The sequence below is a fragment of the Hibiscus syriacus genome, unplaced genomic scaffold (assembly GCF_006381635.1).
Source record: "Hibiscus syriacus cultivar Baekdansim isolate YM2019G1 unplaced genomic scaffold, ASM638163v2 tig00111542_pilon, whole genome shotgun sequence".
In the NCBI taxonomy this organism is placed as follows: Eukaryota; Viridiplantae; Streptophyta; class Magnoliopsida; order Malvales; family Malvaceae; genus Hibiscus; species Hibiscus syriacus.
The window spans coordinates 892,222-918,269 of NW_024063115.1; the positions used below are offsets into that span (position 1 = coordinate 892,222).

The 26,048-nt window shown below is 35.6% G+C and overlaps 2 protein-coding genes and 1 pseudogene across 2 annotated transcripts; 2 read left to right on the plus strand and 1 right to left on the minus strand.

The window, feature by feature from the left end:
* The first annotated feature begins 4,870 nt into the window (after positions 1 to 4,870).
* Positions 4,871 to 7,711, plus strand: LOC120164699 (mitochondrial fission 1 protein A-like). The gene is made up of 5 exons (XM_039174362.1): positions 4,871 to 5,062; positions 6,096 to 6,231; positions 6,315 to 6,436; positions 7,015 to 7,078; positions 7,418 to 7,711. The coding sequence occupies exons 1-5, from the start codon at positions 4,970 to 4,972 to the stop codon at positions 7,501 to 7,503; spliced, it is 501 nt and encodes a 166-aa protein (XP_039030293.1). The 5' UTR covers positions 4,871 to 4,969; the 3' UTR covers positions 7,504 to 7,711.
* A 450-nt stretch (positions 7,712 to 8,161) lies between these two features.
* Positions 8,162 to 11,206, minus strand: LOC120164732 (RNA-binding protein Y14-like). The gene is made up of 4 exons (XM_039174396.1): positions 10,831 to 11,206; positions 9,323 to 9,459; positions 8,865 to 9,016; positions 8,162 to 8,387 (listed from the first exon to the last, which is right to left on the minus strand). Exons 1-4 carry the CDS (start codon positions 11,096 to 11,098, stop codon positions 8,342 to 8,344), a joined length of 603 nt encoding a protein of 200 aa, XP_039030327.1. The 5' UTR covers positions 11,099 to 11,206; the 3' UTR covers positions 8,162 to 8,341.
* Positions 11,207 to 12,908: 1,702 nt separating this feature from the next.
* Positions 12,909 to 25,436, plus strand: LOC120164793 (annotated as a pseudogene).
* Positions 25,437 to 26,048: the final 612 nt, after the last annotated feature.

Consider the following 26,048-nt stretch of genomic DNA (forward strand, 5'->3'; position numbering starts at 1 on the left):
CCCCAATTTCTTATCCCTTGATATCTCCATGCCTAGAATCTTCTTTGCTTCACCAAGATCCTTCATCTCAAACTCCCTGTTCAATTGAGTCTTTAGTTTCGCAATTTCTGTCTGACTCCTGGAAGCTATCAGAATATCATCAACATAAAGAAGAAGATATATATAGGATCCGTCTTGTAGTTTGCGTAAATACATACAATGATCATATTTGCTTCCTGTGTACTTCTGCCCTATCATAAACTTGTCAAATCGCTTGTACCACTGCCTTGGAGATTGCTTCAATCCGTATAGAGATTTTTCTAATTTGCACACCATCTCTTCTTTTTCAGCAACTTTGAATCCATCTGGCTGAGTTATGTAGATTTCCTCATCCAAGTCTCCATGTAAAAATGCAGTTTTTACATCCATCTGAACTAGTTTCAAATCCAACTGTGCTACCAAAGCCAACAAAATTCTGATGGAGGAATGTTTTACAACTGTACTCCCTCCGTTTGAGCGTAGCCTTTAACCACCAATCTTGCTTTGTAGCGGATGTTATTCTTGTCAGGAAATCCATCTTTTTTTGCATATACCCACTTGCACCCAATTGCCTTCTTTCCCTTCGGAAGACTAGCTAGTTTCCACGTCTGATTCTTTTGAAGGGATTGCATTTCTTCATTCATGACGATCCTCCACTTTTTATGTTATGAACTTTTTATTGCTTCATTAAAATTGGCAGGAACGTCATCAATTGCAATTGGTGATGCAAAAGAGACCATATCAGCATAATGAGCAGGTTGTCTAATGGTCATCTTTCCCTTTCTGAGTGCAATTCATTCATGTTGCTGTGGAGGTTCTTGGGTCTGAACTTATTCTTCATCTGAATCTTCTTCTACCATATGAGAGTCAACATTAGTTTCTTTACTGGCTGGGTCAATTCTGCTTCCTTCAAACTCCACCTGTTTGGGAGTTCCATCTGTCTGCTCCAATTTTTCTGAAGTCACCTTTCTCAACATGGTAGATTCATCAAAGGTAACATCCCTGCTAAAGATTATTTTCTTTGTTTCTGGACACCAAAGACGATAGCCTTTCACACCAGAGGTGATCCCCATAAAAATCGCATTCTTTGCTCTTGGATCCAGCTTTGACTCCTTAACATGGTAGTATGCAGTGGAACCAAACACATGTAAGGAATCATAATCTGTAGCAGGTACTCCAAACCATTTCTCTAATGGTGTTTTACCACCAATAGCAGTCGATAGTAAGCGGTTGACAAGGTGACAAGCATAGACCAAAGCCTCAGCCCAAAATTCTTTGTCTAACCCAACATTAGACAACATACAAGAACCTTCTCCACTAATATTCGGTTCATACGCTCTGCCACCCCATTCTGTTGTGGTGTACTTCTGACAGCGAAATGCCTGACAATACCTTATTCTTCACAGACTTTAAAAAATGGATCATTTTTGTATTCTCCACCATTGTCTGTACGGAGACGTTTGATTTTTCTGCCTGTTTGAGTCTCCACCATATTTTTCCATTTAAGGAAAAATCCTAGCACCTCATCCTTTGTCTTCATTGTATACACCCAAACTCTCAGGGAAAAATCATCAACAAAGGTGACATAATAGTGTGTTCCTCCCAATGAAGTTGTCTTGGAAGGCCCCCATACATCTGAATGAACATAATCTAAAATACCTTTAATATCATGGATTGTTGTTCCAAATTTCACCCTCGTCTTCTTCCCTTTGATGCAATGCTCACAAAAAGCTAATTTGCAAGCCCGAGCACCTTTCAACAATCCTTGATCTATCGGCAATTTCAAGGATTTTTCACCAACATATCCCAAGCGCATATGCCATAACCTGGTTGCTTCTGACTCCTGTTCATCAGTAGAAGCTACCACTGCTGCTGTCCCAACAATTGTACTACCCAGAAAGTAATACACATTGTTTCTTTTCCGGATTCCCTTCATTATCACAAGTGCACCAGAGATAATCCTCATAATCCTATCTTTTGCCCTCACTTCTAAACCTTTTGACTCTAAAGTTCCCACAGAGATGAGATTTCTCATTAAATCTGGTACATAATGGACACCTGTTAAGGTTCTGATTGATCCATCCTGATTCCTCAAGCGAATTGAACCAATCCCAAGTGTGTCAAGATGGGAATTATTTGCTGTGTAGACAATTCCACCTTTTAGTTCTTTAAAATCAAAGAACCATTCTCTATTGGGGTTCATATGGTGGCTACAAGCTGAATCTAACAGCCATGAACTGGAACAACTGGTTGATGGCGTAGCAACGAATGCGAAATCTGAATCTACATCATCATACTCGACCACATTTGATTCTGAGACAGTCTTTCCCCTTTCAGGTTTGCCTTTGTTCTTTAGCCTGGGACATTCTTTCTTCCAGTGCCCTTTTTCTCGACAAAAGACACATTCATCTTTGCTCAATCTGGACTTTGACTTCGATCTCCCTCTCCTTCCTTTATTCTGACTCTTCGAATGGCCTCTAACAACAAGAGCTTCTGCTTCGACACTTATATTTTCTTTTTTGTCTTTATTTCTTAATTCATAACTATACAAGGCAGCAATTACTTCACTAAGAGACACATCAAATTTCCCATGAAGTAGAGTAGTTTCAAGATACTCAAACTCACCAGGAAGTGATCCCATCAACATCAGAGCCAGATCTTCGTCTTCAAAAGTCACGTCCATATTCATCAGATCAGTCACCAGCTGATTAAAGCTAGTAATGTGATCATTCATAGTGGTACCTGGTACATAGTTGAAGCAGAACAATCTCTTTTTCATGTAGAGCTTGTTCTGACCGCTTTTCTTCAAAAATTTCTCCTCCAGTGCCTTTCACAATTTACTTGCAGAAGTTTCCTTAGAAAATGCATACTTCTGCTCTCTAGAAAGACACGATCGAATAGTACCACATGTCAATATATTGATCATCTTCCATTCTTTCTCCTCAACATCATTTGGGTTATCTCATTCAATAGCAATGTCTAGACCCTGCTGAAATAGGGCATCTAGAACCTCACTTTGCCACATGCCTAAATGACCGGTGCCATCAAAAATCTCCACTGCAAATCTAATATTTGTCACAGCTGTTGACGACGATGCAGATGTTTTTGTTGCGTCTGTCATTTCTGCTATAAATTCTATTTAATAGCTGTCAATGTCGAATGTCAATTATCCCAAGGAATTTTTTTGTGATGTGGAAGATCAGCCTAAGCCGCAACCACATAGCATACTAAAATAAACCAAGAGCTCTGATACCAACTTTTGTGGAATTCGGGTTAATTTCCACCAATAATAACAAATTCACATTGAAAACTATTATCTAGGTGACTAGTGTGAAAATGATTGTACTAAAAATCACACCAAGGTAGATTCCCAGGAAAGAGGAGGGGTCACAATGGTCCCTCTTAAAACCCACTTTCCTTAGACAGAACTACCAAAACAAGTAATTTTAATAGGACAATAATTAACAACAACTATACCCAACAATAACTATTAAATAAACATAAAAAGAACACCAAAATTTAACGATGTTAGGCCAAAATTATGTATACCTTCTCGAACACTACTAAAATAATATTTCACTAGTAGAGGAAATATTAAAAAGAGAAAGAAAAAATACAAATAGCCTTTAATATAGAAGAAAACTTATATTTGTGAGATGCTAAACTAAGGAGGAGGAGGACTCTATTTATAACAAAAGAATTTCCCATCCTCCTTATACAAAACCAATGTGGGATATTTTCCAAAAACCAACAATATTTGAGTTACCAATTTAGTCCATCTTCTGTATCATCTGTCATGCCAATATGCTTGTCTTTTCGGTACCATAACGGTCAACGATGAAAAAACGTTATCAAATGATCACATTAAGTTTGTTTTATGAGTTAAAGGGTCATATTGAGTGCAAAATAATACAATAATCACATTAATTTTTCCCCAAAAAATACAAGGACTTCTAATGTCTATTAGTGGCGGTATATATATATTGTTTTCACATACAATGAGTTTGTGGCACAGTTGGCATGCGGAGGAAGCCATACAACTGGGACAAAATAGGAGCTTCATTGGATGTCTGTGTTCCCACACACTCCAATGCCTGCTGTTCTGCAGGACATTCTTCCAATACCTGGTTTCATTTTCAATTTTAATCACTCATTTATTCTTTTTGGTATTTTTTTTATTAAAACAAGAACCAAACATAAAATTAAGTATAATTTTGAGGAGAAATTATTTGTACGGGAGTTAACATAACATGTATACAGGTCGAAAAGGGGTAAAGGATCCAGTGTTTTCTGATCAAGATCATCCTACAGACAAAGGGATCAATGATCCTGAGTTTGGTGCTTTTTGGTACGATTATTCGTACAAAAAGTCCAAAACCAAAGATGATTCAGACAAAAAATCCAACACTGAAGATTCTTCCACAAACAAAGGAGTCAATGATCCCGAATTTAGTGCTTCTTGGTACGGTTATTCATACAAAAAATCCAAAACTGGAGATTCAGGTAAAGATGATCCAAAATTGGAGACAAATACCGATTCAAATTCAGCTAGCTGAATAAAGTTCATATAAATAAGCCAAAGTAATTGAGGTTCCTGCTTTCAAATTTTCAAATATTTCGAGAATAATCATCTACTGATACATAGTACAGTTAATCAGTAAGTTTGATTTTATTATAAACTATATAAATTAAATGATTTATCAATATATAATAAAATGTAAAGAAATTAAATTCGAATGATAGTATACATTAAATTAGATAATTTTTCCATATGATAAGTGAGAATAAATACTTTTAATCAAAATAATTACTGGTATTTATAAATAATATACCGTATTTACCAAACGCTGTATTCTGCGTGACCGCCATTTTCCAGAGAAAAAGCACAGGGTTTTCATTTTTGCAACCCAAAAAGAAAAAAAAAACGAAAGACCAAGCTTTGACTGGAAAAATGGAAGCAAAGGTAGGGAAATTCTTCGAGTCGGTGAATAACTTCTTCTCTGGCTCAGATCAGCTTCCTTGGTGCGATTCTGATATCATTGCAGTAAGTGCTGTGTTCCCCCCCCCCCTTTTCTCTCTAAATTTCATATTTTCTTCTAGATCTTTGTATTGATTGCCTTGCGTTCTCTGGATTGACTTTTTGTTGTATTTCTGGCTTTTGGAATAATTTTCATTATGTTTTGTATTTCCTTCTCAAATTCGTTTTTCTTAGGGTGAAGGGTTTTGTCAATTTTAGAGTAATTTCATGTAAACAAAAGCAATTGCGGTAGAAATAAATCTCTAGTTGTCTTTACTGTTGAACTTTTTGATGAACCTCGGTACCTTTTAGCATGAATCATCTGGTGCTATCAGTTATTGTGAGGCAGGTTTTTAGTTAGTAGCTGGCAGAAATTTCTGCATTATAAGGCAATTCATGTACCCGTTTCTTTAATTGTTCCCTGATTGATTATTTTGTTTAAAGCATATGCCTCGGGTTGCTGCCTTTATCTGGTGATTGGTAATTTGGTATCCCCCTTGTTTGTTTGCCTTATCTGCTTGGAAGTAAGAGCATGAAGGGGGCAGAGTCCGAAAAATACTTGAGGGCTGTTGTATTATGTGGAATTGAAATTCCATTTGGCATTAATTTTTGGTTTTTATTCCGAATGTTTTTTTTTCAAAACCTTCATATCATGTGGAATTGGAACTTGGAATCCCATTTAGCCTTAATTTTCTGTTGCTCCTTATTCCTGGAGAACTTAATATATAAAAGCAAAAGGAAAAGTACTGATAATGGTTAAGCCGATGAAAAAGGAACATAATGGTTGTTTTCATGGTACTTGAACTATTTTGTGGCTTGCCCTTTTTCTTATTACTTCTGGGATTTCATTATTGATGTGAGGCATGTATGTTCATATTCACCACATTGAATTGTTTATAATATATATATATATATGTCTTTTCTCCTGCATGATGAAATAATGTTGAAAACGTAAATTCGTAGTGTGATGATCTGACTAAATCCCCTGGCTTTGTACATACTGGTAAAGACTATAGAATTGATTTGATCTTTTCATTTTTGTTTTTGAAATCATTCTCAGGGATGCGAAAAGGAGGCTGCGGGGGCTGATAAAGGTTCTGAAGAGTTAAAAAATGAATGTCTCACTCGATTTTCATGGGCTCTTGTTCACTCACGACGAGCAGAAGATATAGAACGTGGGATAGCTATGCTCGAAGGTCAAACTGCTGTTGTTGAGATTTATTTCTGATTAATCTTTACCTGTTCAATTATGTTCAATTAAAATATTTGTTATTTGCAGCTTCATTGGCCAGCTCTTCCGATCCACTGAAAATGCGAGAGAAGCTGTATCTTCTGGCTGTCGGACATTTCCGAAGGGGCGACTATTCAAGGAGCAGGGAGCTTGTGGAGCAGTGTTTAATGGTTGATATTTACTATCCTTATTTATTAATGATACTCTAGATATTATGACATTTCTTATTGCTGCACATGCTGCATTATTTTGTATTTGGCACCTTCAACCTAATCATGGTAATCCATGTATGCATGGCGTATCTCATTTTTTTTTCCGGCAGAACCTTTATAAACATAAACAAAACAGACATTATTGAATGTGTCAAATTCTAAACACAAATATGATGTATTGATGTGTACTGGACCTGCCGTGTCATGTTTATTATAGGATTTTTGTATTTATTAAATATGTAGGGTCCTTATTAGTAGTAAAATTATCAGGTGGGGTTTTCTTGAAGATGGAGTATTCTTAAAGAAAAACAATCTATCTAGAAACTTTCATCCTAGTCTATTTGCATTCGGTATAAGTCCATATTGGTATGTGCTCGATATGGGCTTGTTCTCACCCCCCACCCTTCTCTTCCATATATTTAGAAGATGTGTTGGACACGGGTGCTTCAAGTAAAATGAAGAGTCAAAGTGCCAAATTGAAAATTGTAATTCGTTTGTCCACGTATATTGACATGGTTTTTCTTTGAATCTGGCAGATAGAACCTGAATGGAGACAGGCACAAAATCTCAAGAAGGCAATTGAAGAGAGGATTAAAAAAGGTGATTTAGCACCTATGATTAGGGTGCAAAGTAGACCTATATACTTGCAAGCTACTTAAATTTCTTCTGGCGAAATTTTAATTTGATTTGGTCATATTGAGTTGACCTTGAGCCTGAGTCTTGAAAACAACAGAGTTATTTGAATATCTTTATGGTTGATTCAAGCATCTTGTGAGCTCAATCGAGTTTTCTTTTCTTTTAGTTAATATTAGAAAAATGACAAGTCGAGCTCAGGTTCGAACAGACACAACCAAATGTGAAATTGGAACTTGAGTTGGCTCAAATTGTTCGGTTTTTGCCTTGAATTGAACACAAATAATATGAATGCTTTTGGTGCAGATGGAGTGATTGGCATAGGCATTGCTGTTACTGCTGCTGGGCTGGTTGCCGGTGGCATTGCTGCTGCTCTTTCACGCAAGAACTAAAGCCCCCATCCACTCTTATCATATCATATGTGTCGGAAACAGATCTTGGAAAATATTTTCAATTATCAAGAAGAAAAGAAATGCTACCTAAATACATCTTGTTATTCTCTCACGTACCGGAAGAGCAAGATTATACTGTCATATTTTCAGCTTTTCTAGTGTTTTAGCATGTATGTTAAATATTGAATAAATTAATTTTTTTCAATTATTTGTTTGTTATTTTTAACCTTTATCTATACATACATATCATGGTCCTTATAAGATGGACTAGTAGTACTTTTATTGAGTTAATTACTCATAATTTTATATTTTCTTTCTGGAATAAGAAATTCACCCCACAAATAAATCAATAACCACCTTAAAAAAAATGAAAAGAACTTTATTTTTGGAAATTACACACATTTTCAGCCTATCATCTTCGCTTTGGGGCTTGAAATTCACTTGCTTTTACATTAATCATCACATCAATTGATGTCAAATTTTGTAAGTTTTTCAAAAATATGAACTATTTTCTTATTCGACAGTCTTACTTGATAACTGAGCTGACGAATATTATATTGTGTGTTTAATAGAGCATGTCCCACCTTTATTCGTTCATTCTTTGCTTCAAGTATTGTGACTTAGATATATGAGCCAAATGAAACGATGATCACAAATATGAGACAAAAAGCTGCAACCGAAGCCTAAGCACAATCAACATTCACCACTTGACACCATAAATAAAAAAGGATTGAGGCATATATCATATTAGACAAATAAAAGTCCATGGTTCAGTAAATTTCAAGCACCAAATCTCAAATCTCTCGTTACAAATCCAACTTCATAAATAGAGATCAAGTCAGTATCTCCTCCTAGGACTCCGAGAGCGATGTGTCCGTCCGGCTCTGCAAGTTAGAGTGTATTGTTAGATTAAGCACAACAGGTTCCATTCAGCAGCTAAAAGAATCTATTTTCAAACAGCAAAACCATGGAATTAGCACCAAATCAGAAATGACATTGTGGCTTGAGTTGTATCAGTTCGAGCAGTATAAAGGAGAATGTAAACATGCAGGGCAAAGGAAAAATACCATCAAGCATACCTTTTGCACAAAGTTGTTATCCGTGTTTGTTATCTTTCAAATAAAATTAATTTAAAAGGAAAAGAAAATGATTAGGCCAAGTTTTGAAATCGGACTAGGTTGGCTGGCACATGCCATCTACATTCAAGTCATTCAACTTTGGATTGCTTTGGTAAAAGGCTTAAAATGTTATAAATTTAACTCAAGTTCAGTTGGGTTGAATGAATATATCCTCTTTACACCGATTCTAGATGATATATTTAACAGATCATGCAACAGTTAAAAGCATATTAATAGACAAACCTCATATTTTTTCTCTTGGAGGCTCTAATACTGGGTCCATTGCTAAAAGCCCAATCAACATTGATAGTCTGTGTAAGAAGTTCTGCTCCATCTGTTGCAGTTATGGCATTCTTTGCTTCTTCAAACTTTTCATATTCAATGAGTGCATATCCCTACGTGGAAACAAGCATATTAGTTTTCCTTGAACTAAATTATACAATACTAAGAATCAATGCTATCAAATCACAGTATTGTAAAGAGTCAAACCAGCATCAAGTAACAACTTAAAATGGTTTGAAACACTTAAGTGCTCAATATCTTATGATAAACTCAAAATATAAAATGTTAAACACGCAGATAGACACAACATTTCAAACAGAATCACAGACACATACATATATATATGCATGTGCAGGAAAACACAGTTCCCCAAGCCAATGGTCACCAAGAAAGCTATACCACTTTATTACGTTGCTTACCTTGACAAATCCAGTACGGCGATCAAGATTTAAATGCAAGTTCTTGATCTCACCAAATTCACCAAATGTGTTGTGTAAATCATCCTCTTGTGCTTCCTCATGCACACCGGTGACCAAGATTATCCATCCTTCAATAGCTGCAAGTTTACCAATGGCATATGAAAGAAAATATTACTACATAAAAAAAAATAGTTTACAATAAAGGAAAATCCTATTTCATTTGTAACACAATTGTTTTTGTCTCAAATTGTCATCATGCAACAAAACAAAGGCCATCCACAAAAGGTTTGCATATCTTTTTTTTTTTGATAGAAGTTGGAGGTCTCATTAAAAACTCCCTTCGTATTCGTTTACATACTTAGAAGTATGTTAACGAATATTGGAAGGAAGAAAAGAGTACCTCATATTTTATTAATAAGAATACCCAATACAAAAGACAACACGGAAAATCCTCCTATGGTGATATACACCATTACAACAAACACCTTAAACTCTTAAATCCTCATCCAAAGCCAAAGTCGAATCACCTTAAATCTAAATACACCTCCATCAATGGATCAAAAACAACACAAAAAAACATAATACAAAAGAAAAGCAACACCTTCAACCATATAAACTAAATCAAAGCCACAAATAGAGAGACGAGGTCTAAATACACCTCCATCAATGGATCAAAAACAAGGGCCATCCACAAAAAGTTTGCACATCTTTAAAACAGCTGAACAGGCAGAAAATTTCTAAGAATACAACATAAAATTTCTAATGCACTCAATTTGGAGGTCGAAACAGGTAACTTTGTTTTCCTCAAGGAAGAGAAAATGCCTATAAACCTCAACAATGATGTCCCAACCAAATTTCAAATTCAAGAAAACAGGATCTATCCCTGTTCCATGCTTCCAACAACAGAATAAATCAACAAAATGATCCTAAGCCAAATTCTCAACAATCACTCTAAATCCATTTAGGGTTAAAGATATCACACCTTACAGTTCTTCGATTGCTCATCTAATGTGGCTAGAAAAACTCAAGAAGCATCTGTCATTAAACTTGTTCTAGTCTCTCTAATGGCCAGAAAATTCATGAAGCATCCAACAAATCCATGAATTTGAGAAATAAATACAAATCCTGTATGAGACTATGAATACTATAAAGTATAAACAAATGAAACTGTTTAAGTTCTCCATTGCAAACCACAGTATTTTATAATGAAATGTTTCTTAGAGTAGAGAACTTCAGAAAATTAGACGCTAACTTCTTAGAGTAAAGATACTCGCAACCATTGCTTAAAGAAATGAAATCAGAAACCTACTCAAGCTTTAACATTAAGCAACGCTGCCAAAACTCCCAAGTAATTTCAACCAAAATTATTCTAAAATCAGTGAACAAAATTTTAGACCAATCTCGTAATTATTTTATCTAATAGGCCAGAAAAATCTAAAAAAAAGAGAGTAAAGAAACAACACAGATAAACAGAAAAAAAGAACTTAGGGTTTAGTGAAGGGACTAACATCTCTGGGGACCGGGGCCACCATCTGAGCCGGTAGATTCGAAATCCCGGGAGGCGAGATGGGAGTGACGGTCGGCGTCGTCCTGGCGGAAGCCACGGCCTTTAGTCTTCTTAGGGCCAGAAAGAGAAATGGAAGCGCCGCCAGTGATGGCTGACTTGAGCTTAGGCATGGAGGCTTGAGGGGAGGCGTCACCGCCGCCGGCATCCTCGTCCATCAAGTCGTCGTCCTCCGGCTCGAAATCCAAAGCCTCCGCGTCAGCACTCGCCATCACGTGATCTTAACGTGTGATTCTTCCCTTTGTTACTCTCGCAAGATGTAAATGTTCTGATGTTCCCGAAACCTAAGCTGATTTGAGGTTTTTATGGAGTATATATAGGGATAGACATGGTCCGGTTGGATTGGCTTTCAGGACAATTGATTCTATTCGAAAATTATACACTATTTATATGACTTGAACTCGATCTAAAATTATATATCATCCATTCGATTAGAAACCGACACTCTTTTTTGATATAAAACTCGAATATTTGATCTAACTTGAAATAATATATAGAGTGGTCTTTTTACAATTATTCATAAACATATAAGATAAAATTATAATTTTTGGGTCGAATCAAATATTTTTCGCTCTAAACTCAAACTCTACCATACTCAAACATAATCTCTAAAGAAACCGAGACTTGACCCGAACCTATATTTTTTTAAAAATATAACTTAATAAGATTGAGTCGAATCAAAACTCATCGAATTTGAATATCGTACCAATCCGTAAGTATATAATTTTCCAAGAATTTAACTCAACTTAAAATCAAAGGTAAATTACACCATAATCATTAACTTATTAATATCTTTTATTTTAATCATCATTTATTTTATAAAAGTGTTATCGATATGATTATCATCTGTTAAAAATTTAATGAAATGGTAATATATTATTTCTCCCCAAATTTTCACGTTATCTTTTTCTTGTCAACAACGGGTTTGTTATTTATTTTTTAAATACTTTATTTAATGAATACAATAATATTAAAATTTTGAATATAGTGAGATAAGACATTAATATATAATATAACAAATTAGATTAAAAGAGTAAAATTATAATAAATTATATAATATTCTATTGGAATACACGTGGTTAAAAAAAGCAATCACATTGATAAAATAAGCTAAAACAAAAAAAATGGCAGAAATTAAACTTTGTTGAAAACTAGCCACAATTGGATGTTCCTCCATAGACAACAAAACATGTCTTGGCGAACAGATCTTTTTGGCTGCATTTCCAACAGATTCCATATGACAAAACTCAATGAATGTTCTTTAAAAATCTTAAAACCATTCCCCATCAAATCTGGCAAAACTTTCGAGATAATGTTCTGAAAGAAATTAATTCACGAGCTAATGCACTCCCAAGATTAATTGCTCAAATAGGGTGAAATCTACAGTGTTGGCCGTAGGTCACCATGCACTTCGGGCGACCTACCCTTGCTCAAACAGAGAGAATGAACGTGTTGCATGGCACATGCACGTCCCAACACATAGGTCGCCATGCCCTCCGGGCGACCTTGTAGGTCGCCATGCCCTCTAGGCGATCTTGTAGGTCGCCATGCACTCCGAGCGACCTACCCTCGCTCGGCTTCCCTCGGATTCCCTCGCATAGCTCGCTCGGTTGTCCTCGGATGCCCTCGCATAGCTCGTTCGGATGGCCTCGGTCGGATGGCCTCGGTCGGATGGCCTCGGATGCTCTCGGATGGCCTCGGATGCTCTCGGATGGCATCGGTCGGATGGCCTCAGATGCCCAGCGTGTTGGGACGTGCATGGCACATGCAATCTCTTGTAGCTCGCCGGGAAGACATGGCGACCTAGTAGGTCGCCCGGAAGGCATGACGACCTACGGCCAACACTGTAGATTTCACCTTATTTGAGCAATTAATCTTGGGAGTGCTTTATCTCGTGAATTAATTTTTTCCAAAACATTATCTCGAAAGTTTTGCCATCAAATCACCTACCATTTCTACACCAAAGACCGAGTTTTTTTCCCTATAGTAACCTTTTTCTTAAAACCCTTCCAGAGTATCAGAATGTGCGGCTGTTGTTTTAGCCGAAAGCGCAACGGTGAATCGGGTGATAACACGGAAAACTCCACCGTGCTCGGCGGCACTAGAAACGAAAACCCCACCTGTTCCAATTCACAACAGACTTCGTACAAAACAGTGCCTTCGTCGTCTCAAGGAGGAGCCTCGGTCACAATGGGAGGCGCGATTGGACTGGTGTTAGGCCAGCCAATGGAAGACGTAAAAGCGACGTACAGCATCGGGAATGAACTGGGGAGGGGACAGTTCGGGGTGACGTATCTGTGCACGAACAAAGCAACGGGGGAGCAATTCGCTTGCAAGACGATAGCCAAGAGGAAACTGGTGAACGAGGAGGACAGGGAGGATGTTCGAAGGGAGGTTCAGATAATGCACCATCTGACGGACAGCCGAATATCGTGGAACTCAAAGGGGCCTACGAGGATAAACAGTCGGTTCATTTGGTGATGGAGTTGTGCCGCGACGGAGAGATGTTCGATCGGATCATCGCTAAGGGACATTACACGGAATGCGCGGCGGCTGCTTTACTACGAAGGATCGTTCAGATTGTTCACACTTTCCATTCCATGGGAGTCATCCATAGGGATATCAAGCCTGAGAACTTCTTGTTGTTGAGCAAGGAAGAAAGCTCTCCCCTCAAAGCCACAGATTTCGGTCTATCAATCTTTTTCAAGCCAGGTCCTCTCTTTTCTTTCAAGTGACATAATTTTTTCACTTAAAATTTATACATGTAAGAAGTTAATTGAATATTTTGTCTTGATTCCAAACAGGACAAGTATTTAAAGACATTGTTGGAAGTGCATATTACATTGCACCAGAAGTTTTGAAGGGGAGATATGGACCTGAAGCTGATATATGGAGTCTTGGGGTTATATTGTATATTCTTCTTTCTGGTTCTCCTCCTTTCTGGGCTGGTTAGTTAATCAACACTACAGCAAAACTGTTCTGTAGCGGCGTTTTTCGCGGCGTTTGGAGAGTAAACGCCACAAAAGTTAAAAATATAGTAGCGTTTACATATAGTCAACGTTTGATGGATGAACCATACGTATTTTCTCCGCAAGTGAAACAAGTATTTTATTGTCGCGATCAAATGGATGATGATTGGTATGTTGCGCTTCGAAATACTCCCAGAGACTTGTTAGACATCGAGGATGGTCAATGGAAGTAGAGATGAAATTGAAACAAGATCAGAATGTTTACCTCTACTACCACAAAACTTAGATGAAACTATCATAAATACAACACAATTTCAATGGGTTCAGGAGGACGTTGATAAAGATATTTATGACAACTGACATTATATAAGAAAATCGTACGATTTTATATCTTCATTTATTTAATTATAATGTTATAACATTTAACATGTTGTCTTTCAATATATTCATTAATTAATGAGTTTTTTTTATTACACATGTTTGTTTATTATAAATATCATGCCGAGGAGAAAAATTACTGATTTGCGGGTTGTTCGAGCTTCTGAAGACCATGAAGAAAGAAATAACAAGGAATCGAATGCACCTGAGTCTTCCGAAGTTCCTGAAACTGTTGAAGAAGAAGTAGAAATTCAAGGTAATCTTCGAAACTTTATTTACTACTTTGTTCATTTTCAAAACTGAAAACTGACATTTAATAATTTCTTATATAGTTAAAAATGCTCGAACGCGCAAGACTTGAGGACGTACAACTTTGAAGGAATTATATCAACTTCCTCCTGGGCATCGTTTCAAAGTTTCAAGAAACCGGTTAACCTATTGGGCCAGAAGCACGTCTTCTAGCAGTTTACTTAGGCATAGTTGGACGTAATGCGAATATGTTATCGATCAATTATGAGTCATGGCACGAAATGCCTAAAGTAACAAAAATCAGGCGTTGGATTTTGTTAAGGTAATAATGTCATCATTAGTATATACTCTATAGAAATTCAATACTAATGTATTCTTACGGTGCACACTTATTTGCTGTATAGGAGAAATTTTCTTTGGAGGTCTCTAACGATTATGTGAAGCAAGCGTTAGGGAAGAGATAGAAAGACCACAAGATCTCCTTAAAGAAGAAATACTTCAAGAATGATCTCAACCTAGAAGAAAAGCTGCAAACAGTCCCACCTGGAATGCTCAGGTACCAATGGGAAGATGCAGTCAGATTTTGGAGTTCACAAAAAGGACAAGTATGATGTATTTTTAATTAATAATTGTAACAAATTATAAATTATCATTAAAAGTGTTTGTTTGACATTGTAGGACCGAGAGCATGTTGGCGTTGCTAGCAGGCAACAATAAAAGTTTACGTACACAGCTGGATCGAAGAGCTTTGCTTGTATAACTAATGAGGAGGTATTATAGATTATTGACATTGTTTCTTGTATTCCATGTACATACTAACTCATAGTAATTATATTATGGTGCATTGTAGGAAAATACATCTGGTTCTAAAGTTGGCCGAATCCAACTATTCGACATGACACATATGAAGAAGGATGGCACTCCTATGACTGATAAAGCTGTAGAAATTATGGTACATTTATTGGGTAGATTTTTAAATTTACCTGACTTTATTTATATTTGTACCATGATATTTTTTATTTTAATTATTTATTCACCTTATTATTAGGAAAAATTAAGGGAGAAAAGGGCGGAGTATCACGTTACTAGTTCGAGTCAAGGTCTTGTTGATGATGATGACATTGAAAACCGAGTTATTAATGACGTTTTGGGTCCTGAAAGATATGGTCGGGTGCGCTGTCAAGGATCATTTGTTACTCCCACCAAATATTTTGGATCCAGTTCATCACAGTACACGTCATCACAGTCTCAATCTTCCCAATTAGAAGTTAGTCGTTTAAAACAAAAGTTGGTTGATATGGATCAACAAATGGCTAACATGAAAGCGGAAAATGAAGCAAGGGAAGCAGCGACAACACAGAGAGAAGTAACATATCAGCATAGATGTGAAGAATTTGAAAAACGACTCAATGATATGATGCAGATGATACAGAAAACTCAACCTCAAAATTCACCATCATAGTCTCATTTATGTTATCAGCATTCTGTTAATGTTACTGAATCGTGTTTAACTGTACTTATATTACGTTAATGAAAACTTTTATTTATTATATTGAATTTGATGTTGTTTGTTATTGATATAGAGTTTGATGTTATTACTGTCATGTTTGTTGGATAATGGAACAGGTTGAAAAAAAAAACAGATTTGGGGTAATCGATAATAATTTTTTAATTGTTTAAATTATGTGTTATTTAGCGGCGTTTGTAACAAAAACGCCACAATATATCATACATTTAGCGACGTTTGTATTTAAAAAACGCTGCGAAATATTAACACCTATTGAGGCGTTTATATAAAAAGCGCTGCTATATACCAACCTTTAGCGGCGTTTGCATCAAAAAAACGCCACTAAATCTCAAAACTTATTGCGGAGTTTGTAATAAAAACACCGCTAAATATCAACACCTATTGCGGCGTTTTTAAGACAAACGCCGCTAAATATCAGCACCTATTGCGGTGTTTTTCGTTAACAAACGTTGTGAACTTTAGCGGCGTTTGTTATAACGCCGCAGTTGCTTTTTGCAGCTTCGCTATAGGAAAAAAACGCCGCAAAAAGCCAGTTTTGCTGTAGTGCAAATACATGAAATCATGTATAATAATGAATAAAATCATGGAGCTTGAAACTGCATGGTTATATTTTGTTTGACAGAATCGGAAACCGGGATATTCAAAGCAATACCGAGGCCACGTTGATTTCTCGAGCAAGCCATGGCCTATGATTTCACCTCAAGCAAATGATCTTGTGAAGAAGATGCTAAACTCAAATCCCAGTGCGAGATTAACAGCCGCCCAGGTTCTAAGTAAGTATATATATATACACGTATGCCTCAATATTTAATTTTTGCTTTGAATTCGTTAAATAACGTCGAGCCGTATGCCTTGGTAATTAGGTCATCAATGGGTGAAAGAAGATGGTGAAGCACCTGATACGCTACTCGACAACGCAGTGCTAAGCAGGCTCAGGCAGTTCAAAGCAATGAACCAGTTCAAGAAAGTCGCTTTGAAGGTACTAGCTAGATCGTACGAGTATTTGAACAAAAATATTAAATATTCGTATCCGACGCTTACACTCGAAAATCAAAATTCATAGGTGATTGCCGGGTGTTTATCGGAGGAAGAAATAAAGGGATTGAAGGTGATGTTTAAGGGAATGGATACCGACAACAGTGGGACGATAACGCTTGAAGAACTCAAGCAAAGACTTGCTAAGCATGGGACAAAGATCTCGGAATATGAAGTTAAACAATTAATGGAAGCTGTAAGTCTTTCTTTCCCAAACGAATCTCATATATATAAAATCGAATTAACCGAGGTTAATTCGATTCGAAAATTATAGGCCGATACGGATAGGAATGGAACGATAGACTACGAAGAGTTCATCACAGCAACAATGCATATGAATCGAATGGATAGAGAAGATCATCTTTACCATGCGTTTCAGCACTTTGATAAAGACAATAGCGGATCACTCATCTTCATAAAACTAATTACCAGATTATCATCTAAACCCTAATTATTCCATTTATCTTCTTCCCTTTTCTTAAGAATCTGCACATAATATATATATATATATATATATATCTGTACATTACAACTGAAGAACTAGAACAAACTCTTCGTGAATATGGCATAATCAATCGTAAAGACATTAAGAAAATTCTTTCTGAAGTCGATTCTGACTTCAAACTATAAATTCATCACTACAGCAAAACATGTATTTTGCGGCATTTTTTTTTACCTATAGCGGCGTTTTTAAGCGCCGCTAAAAACACATGCGGCGTTATGACAAACGCCGCAAAAAGCACTGCTGAAAATAGCGCCGCTAAAGTTAGCAGCGTTTTTTTTAAAACGCCGCAATAGGTTACAACATATAGCGGCGTTTTCTGAACAAACGCCGCAATAGGATTTGTTATTTAGCGGCGTTTGTCAGAAAAACGCCGCAATAGGCGTTGATGTTTAATGGCGTTTTTAGAAAAACGCCGCAAATGGTTTGAGATGTTAAATAACACAGGATTTTCAATTCTAAAAATGCTTGTTACCCCAAATCTATTTTTTCAACCTGTTCCATATCCAACAAACAAAACAACTATAACATTAACTCTATATCCATAACAAACAAATCAAACAATATAATAAAATTTAATTTTCATTAATAATATAAGTTCAGTTAAACAAGTTTTCAAAACATTAACAGAATGCTCATAACATACATAAATGAGACTACGATGGTGGATTCTGAGGTTGCGTTTTCTGTATCATTAGCATCATATCATTGAGTCGTTTTTCAAATTCTTCACATCTCTGCTGATATGTTGCTTCTCTCTGTGCTGCCGCTGCTTCTTTCTCTGCTTCCACTGCTGCTCTCTCTGATTCCCTTGCTTCATTTTCAGCTTTCAAGTTAGCCATTTGTTGTTCCATCTCAGCCAACTTTTCTTTTAAACGATAAACTTTGTGGTTGGAAGATCGAGAATCTGATGACATGTACTATGATGCGTTGGATCCAAAATATTTGGTGGGAGTAACGACATTGACAGCGCACCCGACCATATATTTCAGGACCATCTCTTCCCTAACGCTTGCTTCACATAATCGTCAGAGACCTCTAAAGAAAATTTCTCCTATACAGCAAATAAGTGTGCACCGTAAGTATAAATTAGTATTGAATTTCTATAGAGTATCTATTATAATGACATTATTACCTTAACAAAATCCAACGCTGATTTTGTTACTATAGACATTTCGCGCCATGAATCGTAATTGATCGGTAACAGATTCGCATTACGTCCAAGTATGCCTAAGTAACCTACTAGAAGGCCTGATTCTGGGCCAATAGGTTGACCGACATCATTTCTTAAAACTTTGACACGATGTCCAGGAGGAAGTTGGTATAATTCCTTCCAAGTTGTACGTCCTCGAGTCTTGCGCGTTCCAGCATTTTCAACTATATAATAAATTATTAAATGACAGTTTTGAAAATGAACAAAGTAGTAAATAATGTTTCGAAGATTACTTTGAACTTCTACTTCTCCTTCCACAGTTTCAGGAACTTCGGAAGACTCAGTTGCATTCGATTCCTCGTTTTTTATTTGTTCATGGTTTTCAGAAGCTCGAACAACCCACAAATCAATTATTTTTCTCCTCGGCATGATATCTATAATAAACAAACACCTATAGATTCATATACGATCTAGGGTTTGACATGCAGGAAGAGGTTGTTATTTAAAAAAAAAATTAGGATGGAATATACGTAGGATTTGTTCATAGACTTTTAATTATTTGACAATGAATATATTGTTAGATCTATGTTTTAATATTTTATTTCAAGGCAATAGTAAATTATGTTGTAATTTTATATTATATGTAGTATCACTGGTAGGAGAAATAAAAATCATGAATTAACAAACACAGATGTAAATCAAACATCAGTACAAGATATCATTAACAAATTAAAATAAAACAAGACTTCTAAAAGCAGACACATTCAAACAAGATCTAAACGCCGAAATATTCATTATGTTCAAATGTGCATACTTAATCTTGCATAAAGAATAACTTATAAATTGGTCTTAGTGGTAAACATGATATTATTCTTTCTAGAGATTATAGGTTGAATAACTGCATTGTAATGTGTGTGATTAAAAGTTAAGAAATTCTGGACATATAATATCTTATAATTAATCAGATATTTTAAAAAAAATAACCCCTGTTTTTTTATTATATCTCTTTTAATCATTTACTTGTAGCATTGATACCCGCCAGTGGCAAAGCTCTGTAATGAAAACCACAAACTCTTTCCTCTTTTGTTTCCTTTTAGTGCCATTATTCCATTGTTCAACCATAAAGATTAGGGTTATCGATATTTGTTTATCTTGGGGGACTTGATTTGTAATTTCATGAAACAAATTAAGAAATCGTGAGAAACCAGAGTACAAATACATATAAACAACCAATATAAAAAGTATAAGATTAAACCCTAAAAATATTTCAAAGCTAAGGTTCAAATTATTCAAAGAAAGAAGGTTCAAAGAAACAAACCTGGTTAATGTTCCCTAAAACTCTCTTAATTGCAACGACTCAAGAAAAAAACAGTAGAGAAATGCCACAAATGTAGTATTCACTGGTTAGGAGAAATAAAAATCCTGAATAACAAACACAAATGCAAATCAAACATAAGTACAAGACTAAACATTAACAAATTAAAATAAAACAACTGTGTATATCTATACAAATTTAAGATCTCTGCTCAACAACTGTGGATATATATATAAATACCACAATAAAAAGCTCTTGCACGACTCAAGAAAAAAACAGTAGAGAAATGCCACAAATGTAGTATTCACTGGTTAGGAGAAATAAAAATCCTGAATTAACAAACACAAATGCAAATCAAACATAAGTACAAGACTAAACATTAACAAATTTAAAATAAAACAACTGTGTATATCTATACAAATTTAAGATCTTGCTCAACAACTGTGGATATATATAAATACCACAATAAAAAGCTCTTGCAGGTTAGTTTGTATGTTTTTCTTTAAAAAATTAAAAATAAATTGTGGTTAAGTTATAATGCTTGTTATAACGAAAGTAGCTTCAAGCTCTAACATTATGGGTGTTCTGGATGAAGCCTTTACATCAACTTATTTCAGTTGTTAACTAAGTATAAGCAGTGTAGGTTCACATCTTCATTAAAATCAGTGTTGCAATAAACCTTTTTGCAGAATCATCTTCTAGATGTTGCATTTAGCTTTACAGTTTCTATCAGTCGGAAATCATAGAATATATTGAGAAAGTGAAAACATGTATATGGGAATCAAAAACAGTAAAAACTGGTAACCATCTTTATTATGGTATGAAAAAGTGAAAACATGTATATGAGAATCAAAAACAGTGAAATAAAGAATAATCCTCATTCTTCAAGAAACATTTACAACATTAAGCACTATCATAATTAAATTAACACAACGGATTAAAAGCTGCGACTGAAAGTTAATTCCTTACCTAACAGGTAATATTAAGAGATAAGAAATCACATCAATATGATATCAACGATCATCCAATAAAAGTATAGCCTACACCACAAGTTCAAAATTTTTGAAGCTTCAAAAGTTGATTTTGAAACCTGAAATCGAAGCAAAATCCAAGCTTCGTTTCTCATTGTGAATCCATGTTTTTTTCTTGTTTAAAGAAAAGCCGTGTGATTTAAATTGATATGTTTCTCTTCAGTTCCAAATTATGCCTCATCAATCTCAGTGAATTTAAAGCCAAAACTCAATTCTGTAAAAACTCAACATAACCCCCTTTAACAAAAAAAAATTTAAAGAAAAAACAACTGATAAAGCCTAACCAATACCCTACCTTCTCCAAGCTATTCGATAAAAACATATATTAAAATTTTTAATAAGCTCTAAACAGGTTATTAACTTGAAACATAGCACCTAAGCCAGATCATTTTCCAACGAAAAGTTAACGATAAAGAACAAACTTAAAAGGTTATCTTCAAATTGTTCAAGAAATATTTTTTTAAAAAAAAGTTAATTTCTTTACACTTATAGCCATGAATATGTGTGGAACATAGGTGATCGATAGAGGTACTTTATGAAAAAAATGACGAGTTGGATAGCATAGCTATTTACTGAGTTATGTCATATAGATTCAAATGAACTGAATGAAATTTGTATGTCAAAATGCTATACCCGGACACTTCAAACAATGCCATTTTAAATTAAATTTGTTCAAGTGTATGAATGAATGATTCTCTATGATGATGATTAAGCTACCTATTTTTGATTTACATAGTGTACAACTTTTGAATCTTCCTTCTTAGAACAATTAAATCTAAAACCCCTCAATAATATCTTTCAATAGCTGATCATGAGCAAAAACAAGCAGCAAAGTTAACGATGACAGACTATTGTAAACGAGTAAAACCAACATTTTGCTCAGTATTAGTAAAACCAACATTTTGCTATCATTTTTCAACAAAAACAAGTTATTCAACTGAACTGTGGAGAAAAATGAACCTCTTCTCTTTTTCCAATAACTCAAAACCATCAAATGGCACAACACATGCATGCATTTATACAAGCACTTCATGAACGAAAAAAAAAAAAAATATTACGACTTCCAGAAAAGAAAATGTAACTATAGCTTCATTAGAACAAGAAACCATCATGTGAAACTACTCTGTCTTGAAACTTCCCATGGAAGAACACATTGGAAAAGGGGGTATTCTTACTTACCAGATGGAGTCTGAATAGCGCAAAAGAAGTGGAGGTCCCTGCGGAGAAAAAAAATCTGGCGATTAGAACAAGAAAATGCTCGAGTGGAATTCCTTTTGATAAAGAAACAAAAAATCCGTAACTTATAACATTTGACCTTGAAATGCCCCCCTTCTTCTTCTTTTACAATAATATGTTTTTATGCGTTCCTAGATTTCACCTTGTCTTGGATTATTAGATAATTATAATAAGGTAATAAATAATATCAGGAGCAGTAAGGGAGCAATTGGAATAGTATTTCTCCCTGAATTAGCAAATAGCCCGAAACTGATTAGGGAAAGAAAATATGGCTCGATTCAGAAAATCCAAGATAAGTTCCTAACAGAAGCAGCAGAACAAGAAAAGAGAGGGCTCTCAAAGAAGACAGAAAAAGGAGAAGATAGCGGACTCACCAGAACTAGAGGGACGATCACTTTCAGATTCTAATATGCAGGCGAGGTGGAAGAGCTACACAAAAGAGGCAAATAAGGCACTCCTTCTAGGTAAAGAGCTCGGCATTGAAATTAGGGGAGACGAAGAGGAGGCAATAGAAGAAATTGCAAGGTTAGTGAATTATATCAAGGAAGCAAGAAATTTGACTGAAATAGATTCGACAAAAATTTACAGCGATGAAAATCATAAGTTGGAACAGTAGAGTTTCGACAGAGTTAAAATTTTCCAGGGCAGTGACGGTTCAAGCGACAGAGTTGAGGTTGAATATGACGAGCATCAGGAGGAAATGACCCTTCAAGCAACGACGAGCAGAAGCAGTTGAGTACCGGCCAGCGACGATGTAGGTGGTGATGGATTCGAATGGCAACGGGGAGCATTTGTTTTCGATGAAATTAGGTTTAGAATGAGATTTGAAGGGGGGAAACGCTCGTGCAGGATTTAAGTAACAATTGCGGCGTTTGTAATACAAACGCAGCTAGAGTTATACTCTATTGGGGCGTTTTTTTAATAAACGCAGCTAATGTCCATATATATTACGGTGTTTGTGTCTAGAAACGCCGTAACAATTCACATATATTGCGGCGTTTGGTAAAAAAACGCCTCTATATAGTACACCTATTACGGCGATTGTTATAAACGCCATTAATAAACAATTTTTGCGGCGTTTTTATTTAAAAACGCCAATAAAATACAAATATTTTACGGCGTTTGTTATAAGAACGCGACTATATAATACACCTATTGCGGCGTTTGTAAAAAACCGCCACTATTATACTACTCATTAGCGGCGTTTATATCTAAAAACGCCACAAAATGTGTAATGTATAGCGGCGTTTTTGGATAAACGCCGCTAAATACCTTTATTTATATAAGATTAACATATTTTAAATATTTCATTTTCTTCTATACATAACCTAAAGTTACAACCATACATTTTAATTAAGACAGAAGTATTTATGCATAAAACTACTTAACAACAAAATACATTATAATTTAGAAACATTAAAGTACTTATGCATAAACAGTCTTCACCATACATTATAATTTAGAAACATTAAAGTACTTATGCATAAACAGTCTTCAACATACATTATAATTTAGAAATATTAAAGTACTTATGCATAAACAGTCTTCACCATATTGTTCAGTACAATTTAGTCTTCATTGCTCCTTCGTGGGGAAAGAACGTAGGAAAGCTGTTTTCCTTGTTTGACGACGCATTGTTAAGTTTTTCCTCCGTGTAAATTCTATATGGAGAAACTCTTCATCCATTTCACCAAATAAATCTCCTACCTCCGGTTCACCAAGAAGACTCCTTGCGCGCTTCAGTGCTTCACTTGAAACAGATAACGACCCTCCACCTACAGTATAAAACTTGATTGGAGGTGCTTGGGAATTGAATCAAACATTAAATATATTTAAATAGATATAAACGTTTACTTGGAGTAACAGTAGAGGCAACATCGTCTTCATTGAGGATCGATACTGCTTTTGCAATTGAAGATTCTTTCAACGCCACAGAGTTACCAAATTCGTTTTTAAACATAGGGTATTTATCCATTTCTCTATCACCATTCTCAATAAGCTTCGAAGATCCTACATGCGTACGATCTATGAAATTTGAGTGACCGTACAAAAAGGGAAATATAGCGGCATAAAGATTCATAGAATTTTACCTTCAAGTAGGAGATCGGCCATGGAAGGGTATGGAGCAATATGAGTTCCTGTCGAGTCATCATCGAGTTTCGACAGCGAAACTGGACCGATAGCCTCCCAGCGATAATTTGATCCATCGTCAGAGCAAAGATGCCACGTAGACATTCCGACGATAATTTCTCTTACTCAAGGCAAGACCTGTTCTTTTTTTCTCAAATATGTTAGCTTTCTGGGTTTTTCCCATTTTCAGAATACCAACCAAAAAAAAATTGAAAAAGATCATTAGTGATAAGAGGGATCAAACCGTGGAATTGTGTTATAGTTCGTCGGTGAAAGGGCCGATTTGGTCGCCGGGATAGACAAAAGACGACGTCGCTTGGAATCGTGTGAGGGTCGTTGTTGTACCAGAGAAGAAACTATGAGGGAAGAAGAGTTGAAATGATTTTAGGGTTTGGGTGGGAGAAAAAGGAGGACAATATATTTAACATTTTGCGGTGTTTTTAACAAACGCCACTATATCACATGTTTTTTACGGCGTTTATACAAAAAACGCCGCTAATTTAGCACTCTATTGCGGTGTTTTTCGTATAAACGCCGCTAAATTAACACTATATTGCTAAAACGCTGCTACATGTCTACTATATTGCGGCGTTTTTACTATAAACGCCGCTATTGTTTAACCTTTCTGTGGCGTTTGTCTAAAAACGACGCAAAAACTATTATTAATTACGGCGTTTGTTGAAAAACGCCACTATATACCATCCTATGGCGACGTTAAAACGCCGCTATATTTATACTCTATTGCAGCGTTTTCACAAAAAACGCCGCTAAAGTCTCAATTTGTGGCGTTTGGATTGAAAACGCTGCTATATGTAATACTTTTGTGGCGTTTTATCAACAAACGCCACTACAAAATAGTTTTGTTGTAGTGCATGGCACATATATGTCTATATTTCTACGTTTAGGTTTAAATGTATTGGTATTTTTGCAGGATGGAAAGATCAATTATGACGAATTTGTGGCAATGATGAGAAAAAGAAACCCTGAACCAAACCTAAAGAAACGACGATGTACATTTATTTGAATTTTTCATCGTCAATTAAAATAGAACGAAAAGAACCTGAACTAAGGTTTAACTTATCCCTATACCGCTATGAAGATTATCATCCATCGGAAATGGCATCCGTGTCTGATGGTGAAGATGATCATTTTGTTCCGTTGGAAGAGCTGTTTGCCGATCTCGGGTTGAACGACGAGGAACACGGTGAAGATAGCATGGGAGAACGATGATAAAAAAACTATTTATTTATTTAAAGGATAAAGTACACAAATAGTCCTTCGAATATAAAGTAATGTTTTGTTGAGTCCCTTGACTATTAAAAGATATAAAATAGTCTCATGACTATAGAGAGTTACTTTGTTGAGTTCCTCGACTATTAAAAGATACAAAATAGTTACCCAATTATTCATTATGTTTTAAACTCATCCTTTCTCGTTAAAATTTTATCGGTAGTCCGAGTTGTATGTTAACCTAATGACTTAGATATGATAAAATTTGATCTCATAATCTCAAATGACTATCACGTCTTAATCAATATATTAACGTCTAACTTAGACAGACATTAATTTTCAAACAAAAAATGATGAATTTGGAATATAAATTTTTAATAGTCGATGAACTCAATGAAGTAACTCT